Source organism: Silurus aristotelis (genome assembly GCF_946808225.1).
Source record: "Silurus aristotelis genome assembly, chromosome: 5".
Lineage (NCBI taxonomy): Eukaryota > Metazoa > Chordata > Actinopteri > Siluriformes > Siluridae > Silurus > Silurus aristotelis.
The window spans coordinates 22,147,469-22,168,721 of NC_139578.1; the positions used below are offsets into that span (position 1 = coordinate 22,147,469).

The 21,253-nt window shown below is 39.8% G+C and overlaps 1 protein-coding gene across 1 annotated transcript in view; it reads right to left on the bottom strand.

The window, feature by feature from the left end:
• The window catches only part of dnah2 (dynein, axonemal, heavy chain 2), a 149,480-nt gene that overhangs the window by 30,829 nt on the left and 97,398 nt on the right, over positions 1-21,253 (bottom strand). Inside the window, exons 43-65 of the mRNA XM_083541395.1 lie at positions 20,779-20,896; positions 17,764-17,900; positions 16,990-17,127; positions 16,700-16,858; positions 15,081-15,233; positions 14,839-14,930; positions 13,912-14,110; positions 12,620-12,844; positions 11,139-11,243; positions 10,212-10,400; positions 9,969-10,054; positions 9,759-9,889; positions 8,828-8,977; positions 7,424-7,591; positions 5,589-5,749; positions 5,361-5,500; positions 4,159-4,291; positions 2,864-3,003; positions 2,475-2,685; positions 2,124-2,240; positions 895-1,036; positions 470-639; positions 143-259 (exon numbers count right to left, since the gene is read on the bottom strand). Coding sequence (XP_083397521.1) covers positions 143-259; positions 470-639; positions 895-1,036; positions 2,124-2,240; positions 2,475-2,685; positions 2,864-3,003; positions 4,159-4,291; positions 5,361-5,500; positions 5,589-5,749; positions 7,424-7,591; positions 8,828-8,977; positions 9,759-9,889; positions 9,969-10,054; positions 10,212-10,400; positions 11,139-11,243; positions 12,620-12,844; positions 13,912-14,110; positions 14,839-14,930; positions 15,081-15,233; positions 16,700-16,858; positions 16,990-17,127; positions 17,764-17,900; positions 20,779-20,896 — 3,381 coding nt within the window. The remainder of the gene's footprint in view (positions 1-142; positions 260-469; positions 640-894; positions 1,037-2,123; positions 2,241-2,474; positions 2,686-2,863; positions 3,004-4,158; positions 4,292-5,360; positions 5,501-5,588; positions 5,750-7,423; positions 7,592-8,827; positions 8,978-9,758; positions 9,890-9,968; positions 10,055-10,211; positions 10,401-11,138; positions 11,244-12,619; positions 12,845-13,911; positions 14,111-14,838; positions 14,931-15,080; positions 15,234-16,699; positions 16,859-16,989; positions 17,128-17,763; positions 17,901-20,778; positions 20,897-21,253) is intronic.

Consider the following 21,253-nt stretch of genomic DNA (forward strand, 5'->3'; position numbering starts at 1 on the left):
ATCTATGATATAAAGTAATGCTGTCGTTCTTTGTGGTCTCGTCACAAGCGTACAGGCGAATGCTAAGCCACTAAAAGTTCACATGCAAATTTGAAAGCGATTTGGCTGCTAGATCCTATAGTGAAACTACACCTGCACTGACCTCTCGGAGTTTGGTCTGGGCCTCAGCCAGTGAAGTCTGTTTCTCTGCCAACTGAGTCATGGCTCCATGCAGCCTTTCGCGCTTCGGCTCCACCACCCGGTAGACGCGACCATATACCTGAGAAAAACACATAAACATATGCACACAGCATGGACACATGGGTATGCAAAGAAAAAATAATTTAAATATAAAGGAGAGTCGACATTAAGGTATACAAATTATACATATTTGGTGTGTAATGAACTAATTGTGTGTGTGTGTGTGTGTGTGTGTGTGTGTGTGTGTGTGTGTGTGTGTGTGTGTGTGTGTGTGAGTAGTGGGTCTTACCTCCATGGCTCTGACCCACATGCAGAGAGATTTGGCTGCCAGAGAGACTCTGCCAATAATATCAGGTTGAAAGTCAGGCTGTGTGCAGTACTGGCCGATCTTCTTCAGCACGCGGTCTGATATGTTATCCTTGTCAAAGTGCACTAGTTGTTTAATAAAGTTGGCTTCACCTATCACACACAGATAGTGGAGAATGACAATACAGAGGTTGTCTTAAAATAATTGAAATGTACTTTCTTTCCAATGCTTATTATTCTGTATAATATATATATTGTTCAGCTCTCTTACTTAAATTTTTTTTTACCTCTCTATTATAATGAGTTTCATTAAGTAATATTTAAATCTTCTACTAATCGCTTTGTTTCCTGGTCTCTCCAAAATCCAATCATCATCCAGTAAATATACTCTTTTTCTCTGCCTCTTACCAAGCTGTCTCTTAGCCTCAGCCCACGTGGGTTCACATCCCCTCAAAATCATGACTGCCTGCATCACGGTCTCTACCAGTGCTGGGGGTCGACCATAAGACTTGATCTCAGTCATATCCTTTTTGTTCAGAGACTCCAAGGCCTGCACAGCAGAGGAGAAAATATATAGGATGTAGGATCTACACAGGCAGCGTATAAATAAGTTAGGCTGCTGGCAGTAACTGCAATATCTACACACTAATTTCATTCATATCTACAAACTGCCATGCAATACTTCCAAAAAATTGAATAACACACAAGTACCCTGTTCATTTATGTAATTAACCAGTCAGCATTCAAGCAGAAACAGGCTAAAAGCTTCAGTTCATTTGATCTCAGTGACTTTCACCATGGCATGGTTGCTATACCAGATATGTGTATGGGTATTTTAGAACCGGCTGACCTCCTGTTTTACCATTTCAGAGAAAAGTAAAAAAAAAGAAGAAAAAAAAAAAGAAAAAACATCCACACAAAAACAACTTGTTGATAATAAAAGTGAGAGGAAAATGGACTGTTTTGAGCTCACAGAACTCTATTGTAACTAAAAAAAGTCTATTCATTATATACCATTGTGTGCATTAAAGCATCTCAGATTCTCCAGGGTGGATAAAATAAAATAGCAGGAGACCATGTCATGTTCCAGTTTTCTGAGCCAAGAACCTGAATCTAAGGCTACATTGTGCACAGACTCACCAAAACAGGATAGTGTCCCGCCACCCCGACTGACTTTTTCCAAAAAGAAAGACCATCCTATTTAACACCATGAAATATGCCAGTGAAATTCTAAATTTCACTATTAAATAAAGCTTTTGACTGATATCTGTATGATTTTATGTACTGCACTACTGCCACATGATTGGCTGACTGGACAAAGAAATCATTAGCAAAGTTAGAGGTGCTTCTATTAAATTAAGTGATGAGTGTTCATTTAAATGTATCCACGTTTTTAGTAGGACTACTGCTCCCATTTCTGTAATTAAAGCTGTGCTACAATCCAATGTGCTGTTTCTTAAGCCCAAACTCATCTTTTAATCATTTCATCATTGATCTAATAACATTTAATGATCCATTTGTGTAGAAATGCGAATCATGCAAAATGTTTCCCAGGTTCTTGACAGCAAAGAGCAACAAAAGCTGAACTTTGTAAGGAGATGTTCAGCTTGTGTTAAGCAGAATAAAACTGAGCCGACCTTCATGGCCTCCTCTAGAGCAGGTAGGGCTTCATCAAGATCTCTCTGAGCGTTATCGGCCATCGCCTTGCACTTTATCTCTTCTGCTGCAATCTTCTCACTGTGAGCACTAACAGCCTACACACACACACACACACACACACACACACACACACACACACACACACACACACACACACACACACACACACAAATACACCAGAAGGTTCATCTAAACATACACAAATCCACCTATTTATTTCAGGTTCAGAAAACAAGCGCACAAGAAAAGAATCATTACTGAATGAGCAAGTATAAATATGTCTCCATGACTGTAATCACACACATAATACATTTCTATATGCCAATCACCTTTTGCTGTTCATCTGCTTCTCTCTTCTGTTGTACAATAACAACCAGGTATTCCTCGCACTGCTCCTGGAACTCGGCCACTCTTTTCTTGGCGTCTTCCAGTTCAACTGACATGGCCTCCACTTTACTACGAGTCTCATCAATCTTAAACAAACCGTTCCTCAGTTTAGACACCTGCTCACCGAACTCGCTGCGCTTCTCAGCCAACAACCTAATAGAGTGTGTACGAGGGTGTGTGAGAGACACGGACAGTGAGAGAAATTGCAGAAAAATATTGGATCCAAAAGATTCCTGAAATGTGCTGATTTCTAAAACAAAGAGTAATAGCCTCTTTATTAAAATCTCTCCATTATTACTTATTATTTTTCAAATAATAGAAGAATAAATACTTTTTATATCCGGACACTAGTTCAAGGTAGTTGGTGGGTGTGACATAGTTGTGCCTCCTGAGCTCCAGCTTCATCCTCTGAGAATACTGCACTACTGACTGGTGCATGGTCACAAAGATACAAGAGACTTTCTTCTGGATCTAAAGATCAGGAATATAACTGATATTAGTTCAACTAATACATCTGTTCGAATGTATCAGATTCTCAGAATGGCAGCTGTTATAACATTTTATTATGAAGATCTGCTCTATAACAAACTTATAGGGACTAATTCATGATGATATTTGTAATCAGGTAATTTGTGATCAGGCATAAATATATGGCCACTGACCAGGAATAACATTATGACCACCTGCCTAATATTGTGTTGGTCCCCCCAATTTGGGCATTGCCAAACTCTCTCAAATCCTCCCACTGACTTGTAAGTCAAGTTAAAAAGCTTAGGTGCTATCTTCATCTTCTTCATCTTCTTTCAGCTGCTTCCATTAGGGGTCGCCACAGCGGATCATCCGTCTCCATACCCCCCTGTCCTCTACATCTGCCTCTTTCAAACCAACTACCTGCATGTCTTCCCTCACCACATCCATAAACCTCCTCCTTGGTCTTCCTCTTTTCCTCCTTCCTGGTGGCCCCATCCTCAGCATTCTCCTACCGATATATCCCATGTCCCTTCTCTGCACATGTCCAAACCATCTCAATCTCGCCTCCCTCACCTTGTCTCCAAAACGTCCTACATGCTCTGTCCCTCTAATTAACTCGTTTCTAATCCTGTCCATCCTCATCACTTCCAAAAAACCTCAACATCTTTAGCTGATGATAGAGAGTTAATCAGTGTTTTTCACTTCACCGGTCATAATGTCATAATGTTATGCATGATTGGTGTGGAAACCTTTGTTAAAAATGTTATACAAATAAAACAATACTTTCTAAATAATGTCTGTGTGACTGCTGTGGCACCTTCAAACCCAAGATAATATTTTACCAGACTAACAAATATCATGAGCCAATAGTAGTGTAGAAAAAAAACAAACATTTCTTTAAACATTTTTCCATTTTCAAATCATCCGGTCTGATGTTTGATGTAAAGCTGAGGCTCTTGACCTGTATTTGCATAATGTATTGCATTGTGCTGCTGCCACATAATTGGCCGATTAGATAATTGCTTGAACGTGCTGGTGTACTGGTATTTCTAAGTGGATGGTGAGTGCATATGTTATAAATAGTTTTAACAGTTGTGCAATAGTATCTTGGTGTGCCTGTGTGTGTGTGTGCCTGTGCGTGTGTGTGCGCTTTACCACTTCTTCATTCCCCAAGGTGAGCCCATCCAAATATCTCTCAGCCACATCTAATAAAGCATCTTGTGGCCACTCAGAGAACCAGTCTATAGTAGTGCAGTTTACTAATGCTGGGTATTGACGAATGCAATTCCTACACACACAAACATTGAGTTAAAAGGAAGAAAAGCAGTGGTGTTATATGGCTTACTACAGTAGCTGTACCTAATTCTTCTTTTAGATGCCTTAACAGTTACCAAGAGAGAAGACTGGGTTGGTTATTAACAAATTTTACATAATTTTCTTTCATACACACAGCCTACATTCCCTGGTCCACTCACAGGTCATCCAGTGTTCGTTTGCTGATTTGTCATGCATGATTATGCTGCCTTTTGGGCCAGTAGTTGCCATTAAAGTGCTACCATGGTAATAAACCCACCAATTACAAATAAGGCCATTCGGCCTGAGCCCACAGCTTGATTCAGATGCTGTCATTTTTAATTAGGTGTGACCCCTGGGTCACTTGACACAAGCCACCTCGTTATGCTGACAAGGGATGCAAATCGCTGATTAAAGAGGGAGAGGAGAAGAGGGAGCACAAGAGAATAATAAGAGAGAAAGAGAGACAGATAGAGAGTTTTTGATGAATATGAAACCCAAGTGAAGGCAGTAAGTAATGAGAATACTAGAAAGGAAGGTCAGGACCGGGCAACTCCTTGCACTCATGCTGACTATTGATGAAGATCTCAGGATGACAGGTGAGGTGGAAGTGATTCTTTGTCTGGCTCAGTAAATTGCTTTCACTTTGTCGGAGACTAACTCTCCCAGTCAGACTGAATATCAGTGCACTGATTTCTGCACTGTGAAACTCATAAAAATGAAATAATAAGATGGCTGCAGGGCTCTCTTTGAGTTCTCTCTGAATGTAGCACTGAATTAGAAAACTATAGCCTTGACCAAAATTGGACCCGCAAAAATCATTTCAGTGTTTATTATCATCATTATAGGTAAAGTGTGTGATTTGGTTTCAGGACTAGGCTACTCAGCAAATGCTGACCGAGTTTCACCCATTCAATCAATTTGGTCCAATTCGATTCAAGCATTTAAGGCATTCGTTTCATAAAGCAGTATCTGGTTGGGATAAAAGGGAGCAGCACTTTCTTATTTTCTCTGTTTATGTAATGAACTCAATATGTATCTTGCTGTTGCAGAAAAGCAGGTACCTGAAAGCGTCTCCGACAGGACTCATGCACAGCACTATGTGGAGGTTGTTTCTCACACGCTCTATCAGGTAGTTGAACATGGCGTCTGGAGTCTCAGACACATTGTCCTTGCTTCCAGATTTACTAAGAGCACTCTGGATCTGTGCCATAGAAATATAACAACGCTATCACTTAACACAACTATATACAGAGTAACACACTTGCATGTATAACCAGTAGCAGACAAACCTCCTCGAATTCATCCGGCTTGTACAGGTTGGGCACTTCTCCAGAACTGAGGATGTTGTTGATGTCCTCTAAAAAGGACTCGTCCACAATCTGAGTGTCATTAAACAGGAAAACAGCAGGCTTGTTGTCCACGCCAGTAAGCCTGTACAGCTTCTTAATGTCTGCATTAAACACATCAATTATATTTATTCAATTACAAAAAGAGTCTTACACACCAAGCTGGTGTAGGACCTATGATGATTTGAGCTATTTTATGAGTTGCTCAGTAGCTCCTGGATTCATAACCTCAAATGACTGTATAAGACATTACTCATAATCTAACATTCCTGTGCTCATGTTAGTTCTTACTCTCCAGTGTTCTGTATTGCTTTAAAGACTATAATCAAACTCTTGATGTCACCCAAATGAGAATGGGTTCCCCTTTTGAGTCTGGTTCCTCTCAAGGCTTCTACCTTATAACATCTAAGGGAGTTTTTCCTTGCCACAGTCGCCATGGCTGCTCATCAGGGATGAATACACACCTTTCACCTTAACTGTTATATTCTGTAAAGCTGCTTTGAGACAACGTCTGTTGTAAAAAGCGCTATAGAAATAAACTTGACTTGACACTTCATTAATTTCATCGTTGTGTTTGTTCTCTTTGTTTACTTTATCATAATATAATAACTGAATTTCATATAGGAAACAGTATGCACATTTGTTGATTTATTCTTCACAGGATCATATATTTTCTACACCAGGAGACTGCTTCACAGATATTAGATGTTACATAGTAGGTGGAGACTCAACCTTAAAATAAGTCCCACCTATTTAGTAAAAAGACCCAGCAGCATTAATGTTTACAGCAGTTATATAGAAACATCAACAAATTGCCTATTTTAAAATGTGTTTTGAAACCCCAGCTAGTTGACCAAATTTTTGTATATGTGTTTGTCCCATTTAAAGAAGTCAAGTCTGGTCTTAAATTTAATATAATCGTATACATTTAAATATCCTGAGAGTGTTGCAAAGATAACCACCGATTAGGCAGACTTTACTAGAAAGACTGAAATATAAAACCCTCCGTAAGTAAAAAGCAGATTGCGAACAATAAGTTACAAAGCAAAATAAAATCAATAAATTGTATCATCATACAGTAAATCCAATAGCAAAAAATGTATGAAGAAAAAAATGGCTTTCATTCTTAATTCTGACTGGTCAGAAGGTATGGACTAATTATGCTTTAAAACTTAAAAAAAAACACTTAAAAAGTGTTAATCAATACCATCTGTTCTATTGCATACAATACATTCTATTGCATATGACATATTTAACTGTTTACAAGACACAGAAAAAAGTAACACAAAAGAACTCCAAACATTTCATACAGCTATATTCAACATCAGCCATTTCTTTCAATACAAATAAAAGATAGGTTTGACGCACGTGATGTTTCATTATCTAATAAAGAAAAGTTCAATCTTTTGGCAAACAGTTCTGGCATAACCATAACAACTCTGGTGTGGTCAATCCACACTGTCTGTGATTATTCTTTCAATAACACCATGCCCTGTCATTTTATGCCAGTACATGTGAACTTATAGCCGAAAACTCAAACATCATACACTCAAGTACCATTTTACCTAACAGCATTCTCCAATTACCCATAGTGCAAAGAGCTGTTCTGATTGGTGATTATGTATATGCTCTGACTTGCACTCTGCAAGCTGTATATAATACTGTATGTACAATAAATCAACATAAAAAAAAAATCATTGTGTTCTCATTTAAACCAGAACCGATCTTTTAGAATAAGTCAGGAAATCTAAGAATCTGCTGTAGCTACAGGAACTTACCCTCTCTGAACTCCTGCTTACGGTACTGCTTGGTGACTTCGACACGAAACAACAAGTAGTCACAGATATAAGTGGCCAGTTTGGTGAGACTCTGCCTACCAGATCCTCCAATTCCCACCAAAAGCATATTTCCTCTTGGCTGACTGATCACACGTATCACCCTTGTCACTAAAAACAAAACGCAGACATTAATAAGAGCCCAACATGCTAACACAAATAATTAGCACTCAATTTATTGACATACAATAGCATGCACAATAGCTAAAAAAAAACTAATCTTATAATCAATCAGTACTGACTATTAAGACAAGTGCATTTGATTGGTTTAATGGTCTGCAATGAGCCGAGGCTGATGTGTCAAATCCTATACCCCTGTGTTTAATATACAACTTAATTCAGTGGAATGTGTACATGCTGTGCCAAGTGTGTACCCGGTGCTGAGTGACACAGACTGATTACACACTGTGTTGTGGGACTGGACGCATAATTGTTTACCCTCTTATGGGGTTTGTAATATAATTGCATCCTTTTCAGAGTGATGGAGAAGGGCAATTACTCAAGTAACAAGGGATCTCTACTCTTACTTTGTCCTGGACCGGTGTGTCTAGTTTGGTTCTACTCTCTTGTATATTTGCTTGAACTGGTTCCAGAAATGGGACATTTGTGTTCTAATTTGTACTTAGGGGCTGTTCATGTATTAGATTGCTATTGCACTGGCTACAGGATTCACCGGACTAGCTACTACTCATAGACAGGACTGCCATTGTTAATCATATATTAGACTACACTGAACTAGCTATTCATAGCCATTTAGACTGGGAAGTGAACAAAACCTGGTCTGATTACCTCTGCACTGGACTAGTAACTGGATTTGCTATTCATGCATTGACCTGGCTACTTAAAGACAACAAGACCAGGTTACATTCATTTTTTTATTGCCATTGAATTGGTTAATCATGCAATAAATAACACTTGGTTGGCCTACTCGGGCATGGACTGGACTGACCAAGCCATTCATAGACTGGGCTAGCTATCCTTTACTGGCATACAGTAGCTATTCATAGACTGAGATAGATAATAAAAGATTGGGATACCATTGACTGTACTAGCTATTCAAACATGTGCTTGCTATTCACAGATTGGAGTTGCTATACATTGACTTGTCTAGTTTTTCAAACACTGGGCTAGGTACTCATAGACTGGAAAGCTAATAACAGACTGGGCTAGCTACTCATAGACTGGATTAGCTGCACATACTTGAAATATCCTGCAAATCAAATAAAATGGTTGAGAGAAACTACTATATATAAAACTATTCATGCTATGAAATATGCATAGATTTGTGATAATTATGCTAGTTTTTCTTTCAGCTTTAATGAATTGTGATACTGTATGCAAGCTGACCATGCTCAATTGCATCTCTAAATAGCACCAGATTCATTGGAACAACTCCGGGGGTGAGGTTATAGTCCTCCAGTTGAGACTCTATAAATCTTTTCAGAGCTTTAAAGTCCAGCAAATCCTCATACACACGCGGCTCCTTCAGAAAATCTCCTACAAACAAACAAACGAAAAAAACACCAACAAAAAACAGGAGCAACACTGTCAAGTCAAACTATGAATGAATCAAGGAATCAACTCACCAGTCATGCAAACAAACAACTTAAACAGATTTTAAAAGCAATTATTTTTTGTCTACGGTTTTCAGCAATATATTAGTTTATTCCTTGGCCGTATCATAGCAAACAGCAAGTGGTAAATCAATATATCCTTTAAAGACAGCTAAAAAACATTTCTTTATGCCGCTACCCATTTATACTATATATGCAATATTATATTACACTGATCAGGCATAACATTATGACATGAAAAAATGATGACTGGTGAGTGAATAACACTGATTATCTCTTCATTAAAGGTGATGTGTTAGAAGCAGGAAAAATGGGCAAGTGTAAGGTTTTGAGTGAGTTTGACAAGGACCAAATTGTGAAGTCTTGACGACTGGGTCAGAGCTGCTCCCAAACTGCAGGTCTTGTGTGGTGTCAGTGGTCAGTGTCTATCAAAAATGGTCCAAGGGAGGAACAATGGTGAACCGGAGACAGGGTCACGTGGGGAGCGAAGGCTGGGCCTTGAGGTCTGATCCAACAGACGAGCTCCTGTAGCTCAAACTGCTGAAGAAGTTAATGCTGTTAATTCTCGAAGGGTCAGGACTGTTTTGGCAGCAAAAGGGGGAGGTGGTAATAATGTTATGCCTGATCAGTGTTTATTACTATATTATATATATACTATATATTACAATAGTTATACTAGTATTCTAAATCGGGCAAGTGCATACCAAATATAGGTGGTTGTTTGTTGGGACAGATACTGTGGTAAGTGAGATCAAACAAGGAGCCCAGTTTCTCGGTCAAAACCCCAACAAATGCCTCCATATCTGCTTGATCCACCAGCCGATCTGAAAACACCCTTTACACAGACACAATGAGTGGTCAGCTGAATGTAGGCACATGAGAGTACAGCTGTGTGTAAATTATGATGTAATAACCTAAAGCACTCGTGCATCCAAAGGCGTGTGATGCTCTGTTTGGTGTCATGAAAGTCCCTATGAGAACGTAGTAGACCTTGAAATACCTGATGTGAAGGGGGAAAAAAAATAGAACGTTCAATCTGATTAAAAAAACATTTGTCCCTAATGCACCCAAATCAAAGATAAGTATATGATTAACTCCCAAACAGTTAACTTTAGGTCTGAAATTAATGTAAGCTTCTAAAGGATTTAGTATTTCACCTTGGAGATGTCTCTGAGGTTGAAGAGGTAATGTGTTTTAGCAGGAGTGGGTAAAAAGCGAGTAGTGATGGCATAGTACAACTCTAATGTAGCTTGAGTCAATATATTTCCTATAGGCTTAACCTCTTCATCAAACTCCTGCAGTTTCTGGTTTATCATTGTTCCATAGATACGCTTGATCTGAGACTCCTAGAGGACAGAAAAAGTGTGTGTGGAGGGGGGGAATACATGAAATAAAAATATTCATTGGATCTGACATGATCACATTTAAGTGGTAGAAAGATACCAGCGCACGAGAGATGATGCTAAGGGTGGCGATCAGAAAATACATAAAGAAAAAAAATAGATGTGGGAGATAAGGTAAGGGAATAGAAAATGAAGTCAGATGGAAAACAAGCAAGATGATACTTATAACAGAGCATGATAAGTCACAGGGACAAATAGGAAAAGATTTGATGAAAATAAATGTTAACCATATTGTGTGTGTGTGTGTGTGTATGTGTGTATAGAGGGGTGGGAGGAGGTGAAGGGGGGTGTAGTTGAGTGAGCTTTCAGATTGCAAGAGGAAAATCAGAACTGAACAGCAATCAGTCAGTCAGGAGTCTTTTTATGCATTCTGCCAAAATCAGAGAGCCTCCAGTGTTCCTACTCTTATAATTATCATCATTTTCGTTGCAATTCTGCCAGAGCAAGAGACACCGAGAATGATAATGAGCAGAATACAATATCAACAAAGGGGCAGCAAGGACAAGACACACACAGGCTCAATTACAAAACATATTTCGCATTAGAAAGCATTTTATGTTTGGTATAATGGTTTAAAACCGTGCGTTTTATGCGAACAGGAACAAATTAATTAGGGCTTTTTTCCTGTTTTATATTAAATCAAAGGAGTCAGTGAGGAGTTCCATGTGGAGGCTTACTCACCGCCGGGAATGTCATGTTGATGAGATTGAAGCGGCTCTGCAGGCGGCCTGAGATGTGAGTCCTCCCTCCACCAGGAGGCCCCATGGAGGAAAGCAGAAACATGTCCTGAAACAGATGAACAAAAAAGAACAGATGGAGTCAGGAGTCTTTAAAGACCCCAGCCAGATGATAGATCTTTTGTTTTCCAGCTTCCTACCGATCTAAACCAAGTAAACAACAATTCTCTGAAAGGTAATTCACAATCTCTATAAAAAAGATGGTACCTTCAGTCCTGATGTAAATTTTCATTTCGCAAAATAGATGGAAATTAAATAATAAAACCAGTTTTCCATTTTCCACAGTTTTCCAATTGTTTTTAGCCATAACCTGGCCTCTTACTTGTGTCTTACATAATTATCAGTGGTGGATGAAGTACATAAGAAATGCACTTGAGTTAAAGTAGAGATACACTCAGGAAAATGACTCCAGTAAAAGAAAAAGTGCTCCTTGAACTTTCACTTGAGACAAAGTACAAAAGTATTTGCCTTCAAATGTACTTTAGTATTAATGTACTATGATTTATTATGGCTATAATGTTCCTATATTACCTTTTTATGTGAAAAGACTCTAATGTTACTCTAAACACGCTGATCTATTAATAGAATGATATTAACGAGTCAAACACTGATTGAAATCTATTACAATTATCATGAGCCCAAAACGTTCTTTTCAACTACTTAAAAAAAAAAAAAAAGCGCAAAAAAAGTCACGTGGCAAGTTCGAGTCAGGAGTTTCTTCTATCATTTATTACGGCAACAAAAACAAATTCAGAACGGAGGGCGTGCTCTACACTGATTGGTGGCTTGCTGCGTGTTTGGACAGTTACCTTTCTATTTGCTCGTAATTAAAAAGGAACGACAGATTTTGCTAAACGTATTAAGACGTATTACGATAATTGACTTTGAAATGTAGTGAAGTTAAAGCAAAAGTCTCCCCGAATGGAAATAAAAGTAAAATAGAGATACATAAATACATATATTTTCTATACCCTATCCTTTTTTTTATTCATCTACTTTATTTTTTATCCTTATATTAGATTTTCTTTTTTCATCCTTAAATATTAGACAGTCGTATAAAGCATTTCACAGCATTTTGTACTCTGTATGTACAGTATGTGTATATGACAAATACAATTTTAACTTGAGATGTGTGAAAAAGCTACTTTTGTACAGTAACCAATTACAGGGACTTCATTACTTTCCACCGATGTGATCATTTCACATCTGTCCTGCGGTTTTGTGGTAAAAATGATTCAACACCAGGAGTTTGAAATTGATCGCACCAGAAATCGAAGACAAATCTGTTTATAATGATTATGATTCAATAATAAATGAATTACATATACATGAAGTACTAAATGCTTTAGGAGCAACCAAATAAGCAAATACACATAATCCGTTCGATTTCTCTCCCCCATACATCAACACTCGCCACTCTCTTACCTTGACACATTTTTGCATCTGTTTCTGCCTGTCGTACCAGAAGCCATAGTCAATCCAAAGTCGAAGCAACTCCAGAGGAGCCTGAGAACCGAAGTCGTCCACTGCTGGCATGTTTAGATCATCCAGGAAAGCCACCATCTTCTTCCCTCCGATAGGTACATACACCCCTTTAGTGCGTTTCTCCACTCGGGATTCTATGATTGCCTGCACGTTGTTCGAGGTGGTCTATGAGGGGATCACAAAGAGTTAGGCTAGGAGGACTAGGTGGCCATGAGAGAACAGAAATAGGAGGTGAGAAAAGATGCAGCTACAGTTAAATTAATCAGCAGCTTGACACTGAAACTATGGTTGAGCAATTCATTTAATCGTGAGGTCTTAATACAACGCTAAGGACGATGTGAGGCAAACTATTACACACAGTTATACGCAGGTAAACAGAGTATTTCAGTTTCGAGTTTATGTATATGACACCAACTGAACTTAATGATTTTATACTACATGAATGCTGGAAACTATTTCGCATCTGCCTTCTCAATCCCTACTGATCACCTATGGATGCATCAGCAAAATGGATTGAAGAATATCAAGCAAAATGCTCACAATGCCTATTTGGCATTGTGTAATCACATGTCACTGCCAGGAAAGAAATCAGCCCCACTTCTACTTATTATTGTGTTGTATTTATATTTATAACTATTGGTAATTCTACATAAACAATCTACCACAAGACATTTATTACAATAATGCACATCGATCTGGTGTGAATAAAAAGAAATATATCCTATCAGTGATCTTTAAGAGACAGCACTGTTTCCCCTAGCCACCCTTGCACAGGAGCTCGACAAAAGTGAGCAGAGACTGGTAGGGTATAATTAATAACAATAAACGACGATGATGGCTCAAATTGGGGATGATGGTGGGGATGATACGATGTTCCTCTTGGATACAAGCTGCCATAAGTGCTGCCTTCAGCCTGGGCTGTAATGAATAGCTGACTCGGCTAATTGCAGCTGCAGGAGTGGAGGACAGGGAGAATACACAGAGCCCAATTTGACATCCACTATCTTTCGAAAGTACAGACCCGTCTCTGAGGTGAGGTGGGAAATGGTTTTTGAGTGGGACAGGTTGAGAATTGTTTGAGACAAAGGCAACGCCAGTACGCAGGATTCTGTCGCATGGTAAACGATGTCCGGACAAACGGTCACCTATTTCATTGCTGTGGTGCTCATGTGCTTTTAGGTTGAATGAATGAAAAAAAGATGAAGGAGTGAATTTCCATTGCTGGTGAGTACCTGAGAGGACATATTGATTGTAAGCATGGTCCATTTGGATGAATCCAGGCCTTGTAGTACGCTCTGGGCCACTGAGGTCTTTCCTGTTCCCACAGGACCCGTCAGCAACACTGGGTACTGGCCACAAATTAGAGCGTTCACCAGGAAATTATATCGCACCGTGTCCACAGTGGGAACCATGATCTTATTAAATGGAGCACTGCAAAGTAAAAGAGAAGAAATGAAAAAAGTGTGAGAGAGAATGAGAAAGAGAGAGGGGTGGCGGGGGGTTATTTCTATCTGGTTGTTTCTTGCTACATTTCCTCTCATGAAAGTCCTGTCTTAAACAGAGAAAAGCCCTAGAGAGATGGAAGTTGGAACACTTAGTATAAGAGATGAATATGGAGCAGAAGCTCCCCAAAAACATTTTGAAAGGTAGAAAGAGAAGAACAGAAATGTTGAGGAAAAAGTAAAGATGGTTAAAAAAAATCGAGGAAAAAAAATGTGAGAAAAGAGTAGAGCTGGTGGTATGGGTAGACAATGGAGCCGAGAATGTGGACTGGAGGAGAATCGGGCACTGGGGGTGAAAAAGTTCAGATTGACAGGGGCTGAAATTTAAAAGATATAATAAGTCAGAAAGAGCAAGTAGATGGATGGAAAAGCTTTTTTTTTAAATTGGCAGTGAACAAAGTATAGGACACAGAGTGAAGAGCCAAAAGGACGGTGGGTGATGAAGCAAGAAAAAAGACATAAAAGCAGAAGTGAGTGGAGGGAGGAAAAGAGAGAGAGAGAGAGAGAAAGAGAGAGACCAAGTAATTAAGAAACACAGTATATGAACAGAGCAGATGACTCATAAGCCTGGGCAGGTAGCCACGGAGGGAGTGTGCAGGTGGCGGTGCCTCATGGGCTTGGAAACACAAAGAAGCACAAGGTCATACAGCCACTTACTTGGAGTTATAACGCCAACCTTTGGGCAGCTTTTCCTCAAATGATGACCACGTTTTGCTCTTAGTGTCAACGTAGTATTCATAGACAGTGTCCTGTTCAAAGTATTGATAAATTAGGATTTCAGCAGTAAGTTCTCTATTAATAGTAAAGATATTTCATTATTAATATACTCAGGAATGCACTTTCTTATGAGTACATTTCTGGTGTAAGCATATTTAAAAAAAACGAAACAAAACAAAAACCTTGTTAGGAAAGGTGCCCTCCATCTCTCGTAGGAAGTTATCCATTTTCTTACGTCCATCCTCGTCCACCGATGCACAAATGGACCAGATCAAGCTGAAGACGAACCAAAGCTCTATTATGCGTCCATAGTTCTCGCTGTCAGCTGGGTTCAGCTGGAGAAGAAGAGGAAATTGTGAAGATAGATAGATAGATAGATAGATAGATAGATAGATAGATAGATAGATAGATAGATAGATAGATAGATAGATAGATAGATAGATAGATAGATAGATAGATAGATAGATAGATAGATAGATAGATAGATAGATAGATAGATAGATAGATAGATAGATAGATAGATAGATAGATAGATAGATAGATAGATAGATAGAACTTTCAACACCAGCAAGGGGCAGCAATCTTTATTCATAAGATAGAAAATCAAAAGACCCAATACGACAAAAAGCCAAATCTCATGCTACTATATTATACGCCAATAAAAGTTCCTTTGGTGTGGTCGGGAAAATAAGCCTGTCTACAAGTCTGGGATTTAAATCTCCACTGTGACATTTGGCATATCTACAGTAGCTGAACTAAAACTACAAAAATGTTAATTCACAATCAATCACTAGCATGCAATGGGGGTCCAAGAGCCAGCAGTCAAGGTGGTATGTCAAAGCCGTTTGCAAAGAGGAGAAGTAGTTTGACAGACGCTTAATCAAGAAAATGGAAACAGAAGCCTGTATGGGAAGTGCTTGCTTAGTGGTTAAGATGTGGAACTACTGATTGGATTAGCACCTCCATGCTGCTCCTGCTGGGCTTTTAAACAAGGCCCTTTTCCCCTCAACTTCTCAGTTGTAACTGCTATTGCAGTAAATGTATATAGACAGAATTACCTTTATTTAAAATAACACGCTTGTTATACTACACCTTTATATTAGGGATGGTAAGATTGGTGCATCCGCACGAAAGTTAATGACGTGATGCATTGATTAAAAGAAATGTGCATTGGATATTTGGTGCTTGCATCGCAACGCATCGCTAACAAATCTGCATCTGTAAAAGAAACGATTTATTTATTGTTAGTGGATGCGTTAAAATTTTATTATTTAGAAAGTGACGTTCTCTCGGGTTCTACGTGAATATGCACACAACACTACGGAGGTGTGTCCTGAGAGTCACACAAAATAAAGATTAACATGGCAGAGGTAGAGCTGCATCTTCCTAGAGACAGAACAGGGAAAGAGAGTCTGGATTTATTTCAGCTTTTTTGTTTGTTTTTTTGACTCTGGAAGTCAAAAGGCACTTAAGTATCTTTATGATTTGCTGTCTGTCTGAACCAAAGGAATAAAAACTATCTGTACCATATTAAATTATCATGTTATTATTAATCATATATATTTTTTCCATTGCCTCAAATTGCATTGGAATTGCACCGGTAGCTGCTTCCCATGTATCTTTGAAGTATCGTATTGTTGGCTATGCATCGAGATGCGAATCGCATTGGCCTCAGTTATAAGGATGCACAAAACTGGAGCAGGACACTTTATTGATAGTACCTGTTTATTTAACTCCGATGTTTTCTTTTAATCAGAATTGTAATAATAAAAAGGAACGCATACAGGTGCAATGACCTCACCCCATTTTCAGGACTGGCCAAGGAGTCATAGAGTCTGCAGAGAGAGGCAACTCCGTTTAGCTCTGTGATCGGTACCAGCTCCTTACAGTGAGTCTTCCTGAAGCTTATAGTCTTTTCAATGTATCTGTCAAACAGGCGCTTCAGATGATCTGCCTCTACCTACGGAATGTGAGAGACAGGATTAACAAGAGCAGGAAAAGGTTGCGCATACGGAATGGGACCGTTATCATATAGCTATTAGCCACAAGACAAATTGATGAAGAAAACAAAGAGATGGCGTCGCTAATAACCTTCTGCCGCTTGTCTATCCAAGACTGAACATAGGGCTGCCATCCAAGGTCTGTGTAATCATTATACACCATTCCACAGCGTGACACTGTTGCTGGAGATGCTACTGCCAGATCCTCCACCTCAAACAACAAGGACACCTACACACACACACACACACACACACACACACACACACACATACACACACACACACACACACACACACACACACACACACACACAGAATGAGGAATTCAGTCATTCTGTTTAGTGAAATATTTAAGAGATGTGTAGAAAATGACTGACATTTTGAATCGAATCTTTACCACATTTGTATAATCAACAATGTGATATTATTCCACAGAAAATCCCATACTGACAAAACATGATGCAAAATACACATAGTTGAAATCTAAGGGCAAATGTTAAGTCAGTTAGTAAACCGTTAAGCAAAGTATGTTATGCATTCCCCACTTCACATTTGCACTCTAACGCATTACAAATTTGTATGATTTTGTCTTTTAGTAATGAGACTACATTTGGGAAGAATTTACGATTATGTCTAAACTATGCATTCAAGAAGGTCTAATTGTGCATCGATACTATATGTGCATGAAAGTGAAAGTAACCCGAATTACTTTTTTTTTGGTACTGCTCCAGTACTGAAAAGTTTGGCTGGGGTGGGTGGGGTTGTGGGGGATTGGAGGACTGACTTTGATATAAAGTGCTCGAATTTGTGGTTACTTTTTTGACAAGTCAGACATAGTGTGATAGTTTGATATGTAATTTCATACCTGTTCGGGCATGGAAATTCTCTCTCCGTTAATAAGTGTGAGGACTTTATTGTCGTCCATCACTGAGTTCATGCTTTCGATCCATAAAGTATCCACTGGACCGTCAAATACGATCCATTTCTCATCCGGCTTCTCGTCTGAGCTCGGCGACGTCAGTGAGACGGATAGGAAATAAAGCAAACAAACAATGTGAATCATCGCAGAGTAAATGATCAAACCAGATTGAAAGAGAGAGAGAAAGACTATTACACATGTAAAAAAAAATTGATTTATAAGCATGACTTGATATCTTTAATTCTGACTGTCTTTCCTTCTCTTTTTATTTTTTTCACACAAAGTTGTGGAAAATGTTCTGGTGGATTTATAGCTTTCTTCCTTTCTTTTCATCTGACCATGTGTGGCTCATTTACTGACCACACAACAACCACCTCAGCACAGCACAATCTCTCTGTCTCTTGTTTCTTATACATACAGAGACTTTCCCCTCACTCACACACACACACACACACACACACACACACACACACACACACACACACACACACTGGTTAAGCATGTAACATCAAACCTGTCACACACAGCTAAAGCAACTGTCATTTCTGCTTTGGATGATCTCCCTTCTCCAAGCAGCGAGGAGGGGAAAATAAACAAACAGAGATGAACAGCAACAGATGCTAAACATATTGAGGCCCTGCGATGCCTGATTACACCACTCAAACATAAAATTCCTCCACACCGAGACCTGCACAGTAACAAGACACACACACAAAAAAAACCTTTCAAAGAAAAAAAAAAGAAAGAAAGCAGTATGACAACAAAAGACGTAAATGGAGCAAAGTATATAGATTGCGCTCAAATAGGCGAACAAAAGTGCGTGATTGGCTGGGCTGGTTTGCAAACATCAAAAAAAAAAAAAAGAAGCAAAAACAAAGAACTGTTTCAACTTCACAGCTTGGCATGGTAACCTGTGCACATTTGGCGCATGGTGGTGGAAAGAATGCCATCGGTCCATTCGCAGAGGGAGAGATCAAAGTGGCCGTAAAGCTCTTCCAGAGACAAGGCCTTGGGATTGACCACAAACTCCTGTTGGAGAATGAACAGGTCTGCTTTATTGCTTATAGAAGAGAGAGAGAGAGAGAGAGAGAGAGAGAGAGAGAGAGAGAGAGAGAGAGAGAGAGAGAGAGAGAGAGAGAGGGGAGGGGGGGGAACAGTGAAAAAAGAAAGACACTGAATCATGAGGGACACCACATTAAAATGAAATGCAAGCCACAGGGGCCACACAGAGCAAGAAAGGGATAGCAACAGAGACACAGAGAGAAGGAGTAAGAGAAAGAGAGAAAGAGAGAGAGAGAGAGAGAGAGAGAGACAGAGAGAGACAGAGACAGAGAGAGAAAGAGAGCTAGATCATGTCACTCATCAACAGAGGCTGGCTTGCTGCAACAGAGAGAGAGAGAGAAACAGGCAGCACGGAAAGGGGATCTCTTTTGCACTGACAGTCCCATAGGAGCTGAGCTATGCAGCACACACCATCCCCTGACACACACACACACACACACACACACACACACAAGAAAACTGTGGTCCCTCCATTCTGCAACAGACTGAGGGAGAGAAAGACAAGCAAGGAATGAGGTAGAAAACAGGGAGATATTTCAGCCCGCATTTCTGCTCACAGCGGGACAGAAGCGATGCGGTACAGTACAGACACGGCTCAGAGAAAAACGCCAAGGGTGTCATCTTAACCTGATCGTCCAATGACCCTGTCCATCCTTATAAGGAGGGGGAAAAAAAGAAAAAACCTGATAAGAACGCCAACGTGATTACAACGAAGACATCTGTTGATAGCATCTGTTCAGTAGCCGCTGTACAGAACTGCAGAAAGGTAGATAAAGTAAAGAGGAAAACATAATTAGTGGAGCTGACAGAGTCATGCTGAGTTGACATAACAAGAAAAGAGAAAATGTCGTCAGACACCTTCTGGGCCCTGAGACGGAAACAAACTAATGCCATCCTCGGTCGTCCTGTGACCGGCTGTTCTTTTGTGTGTGCCCATGTGTGCATGTGTGTGTGAATTTGTTTGGGAGGCTGAGCTTAAAGGAAAACAGAATGTACGCCACCAGTGTGAGGTTGTTTTCCTCAGCCCACACGCATGTGTCAGCTTCAGTGCAAGATATCGCAAGAGCTGATGACACAGTTATATGCCGCGCACACAGACACGTTTTTTTTTTTTAAGCTTGGTAGGTGATCAAAGAGAGAATACTATACTTTAAATAAAATGTAGTTATATTTAGCCAACCAAATTCTTCACCGAATGTCCAATCGTAAAAAAACATGTACATGGCTTACGTAGCTATCTGGTGCTAATCTGACCACGTTTCGATTTCATCACGTACACGACAAAGAGCAAACGTGATATAATGTATTAAAATGGGTGAGTCTGCCGTCACTGGAAGATCACGAAGGATCGGAAAAAACTTAGACGAGTTCGACCCCCCGGAAAATATCGAAACCCGTTTGGCGACTTGTGCATGATCGATCCGCATGATCTCACTTGATCCACCAGATTTTGTCTTCTGCGGACTTCACCCTCTTCTCGATAATGAAGATCCGGCTCAGGGGTCGCCGGTTTTTTTACTGCGTCGTGAGAATCGGTGCCTGACGCGCTTCTTCAAAAAGAAGTCATCCAGGACACATTCCAGAAGCGGCAGGAACTCCGAGAGTGCTGTATTGCTGTGCAATAAACAGAGTCTCGAAATGTTTTGATGATACCTCGTACAGCCAATAGTTCACTGTGCCTAGATTTACCTGAGTGACAACTAAGTGGCAACAGACAGAGATTCTATTCATTCATACCATCATTTTTCATCAATTTCACTTTTCAACCAGCAATCTTATTCATCAAGTGTGTTTGTCTTATTAAACCTGCTGTGCATGTGCTAGATAAATAATTGTAGTTGCCAGCTTTATACAGCAACCCTGTGTAATCACCTCCATGTGAACTACACTCAAAAGTACCTGCACATGCAGCTCTCATAAGGGATGAGAGAACGCCGTCGGTCCACTCATTGGTGGAGAGGTCATATTCGCCATAGAGTTCTCCAAGACTCACTGCTTTGGGGTTCAGAGGACAATCCTGAGGAGTCATAGTTTAAAAGTCAGGGGAGAGGAAAGGTATAAAAAATAAATAAATAAAAAAAAGACCGGTGACACTGAGAAGGAACGAGGGACGAGGAAAATGAGGAATGGAAAAAGAAATTGAGTTGAAATGTCAGTGAGGGAGTGGCTGCTGGAATGAGATTTTAAAGTGTACGAGCGAAGACAGTGGGAAAGGTGCGTTCTCATTGCGCGTGTGTGTGTGTGTGTGTGTGTGTTTACGCCGCGCCCGCACGTGTGTTCGAATGAGTCAGAGCATGTGGAGATGCTGAGGGGAGATAATGAGGAAACTGGATGAGGTGATATTTCAATGGTGGGACCGACACGGCTTCCTGAA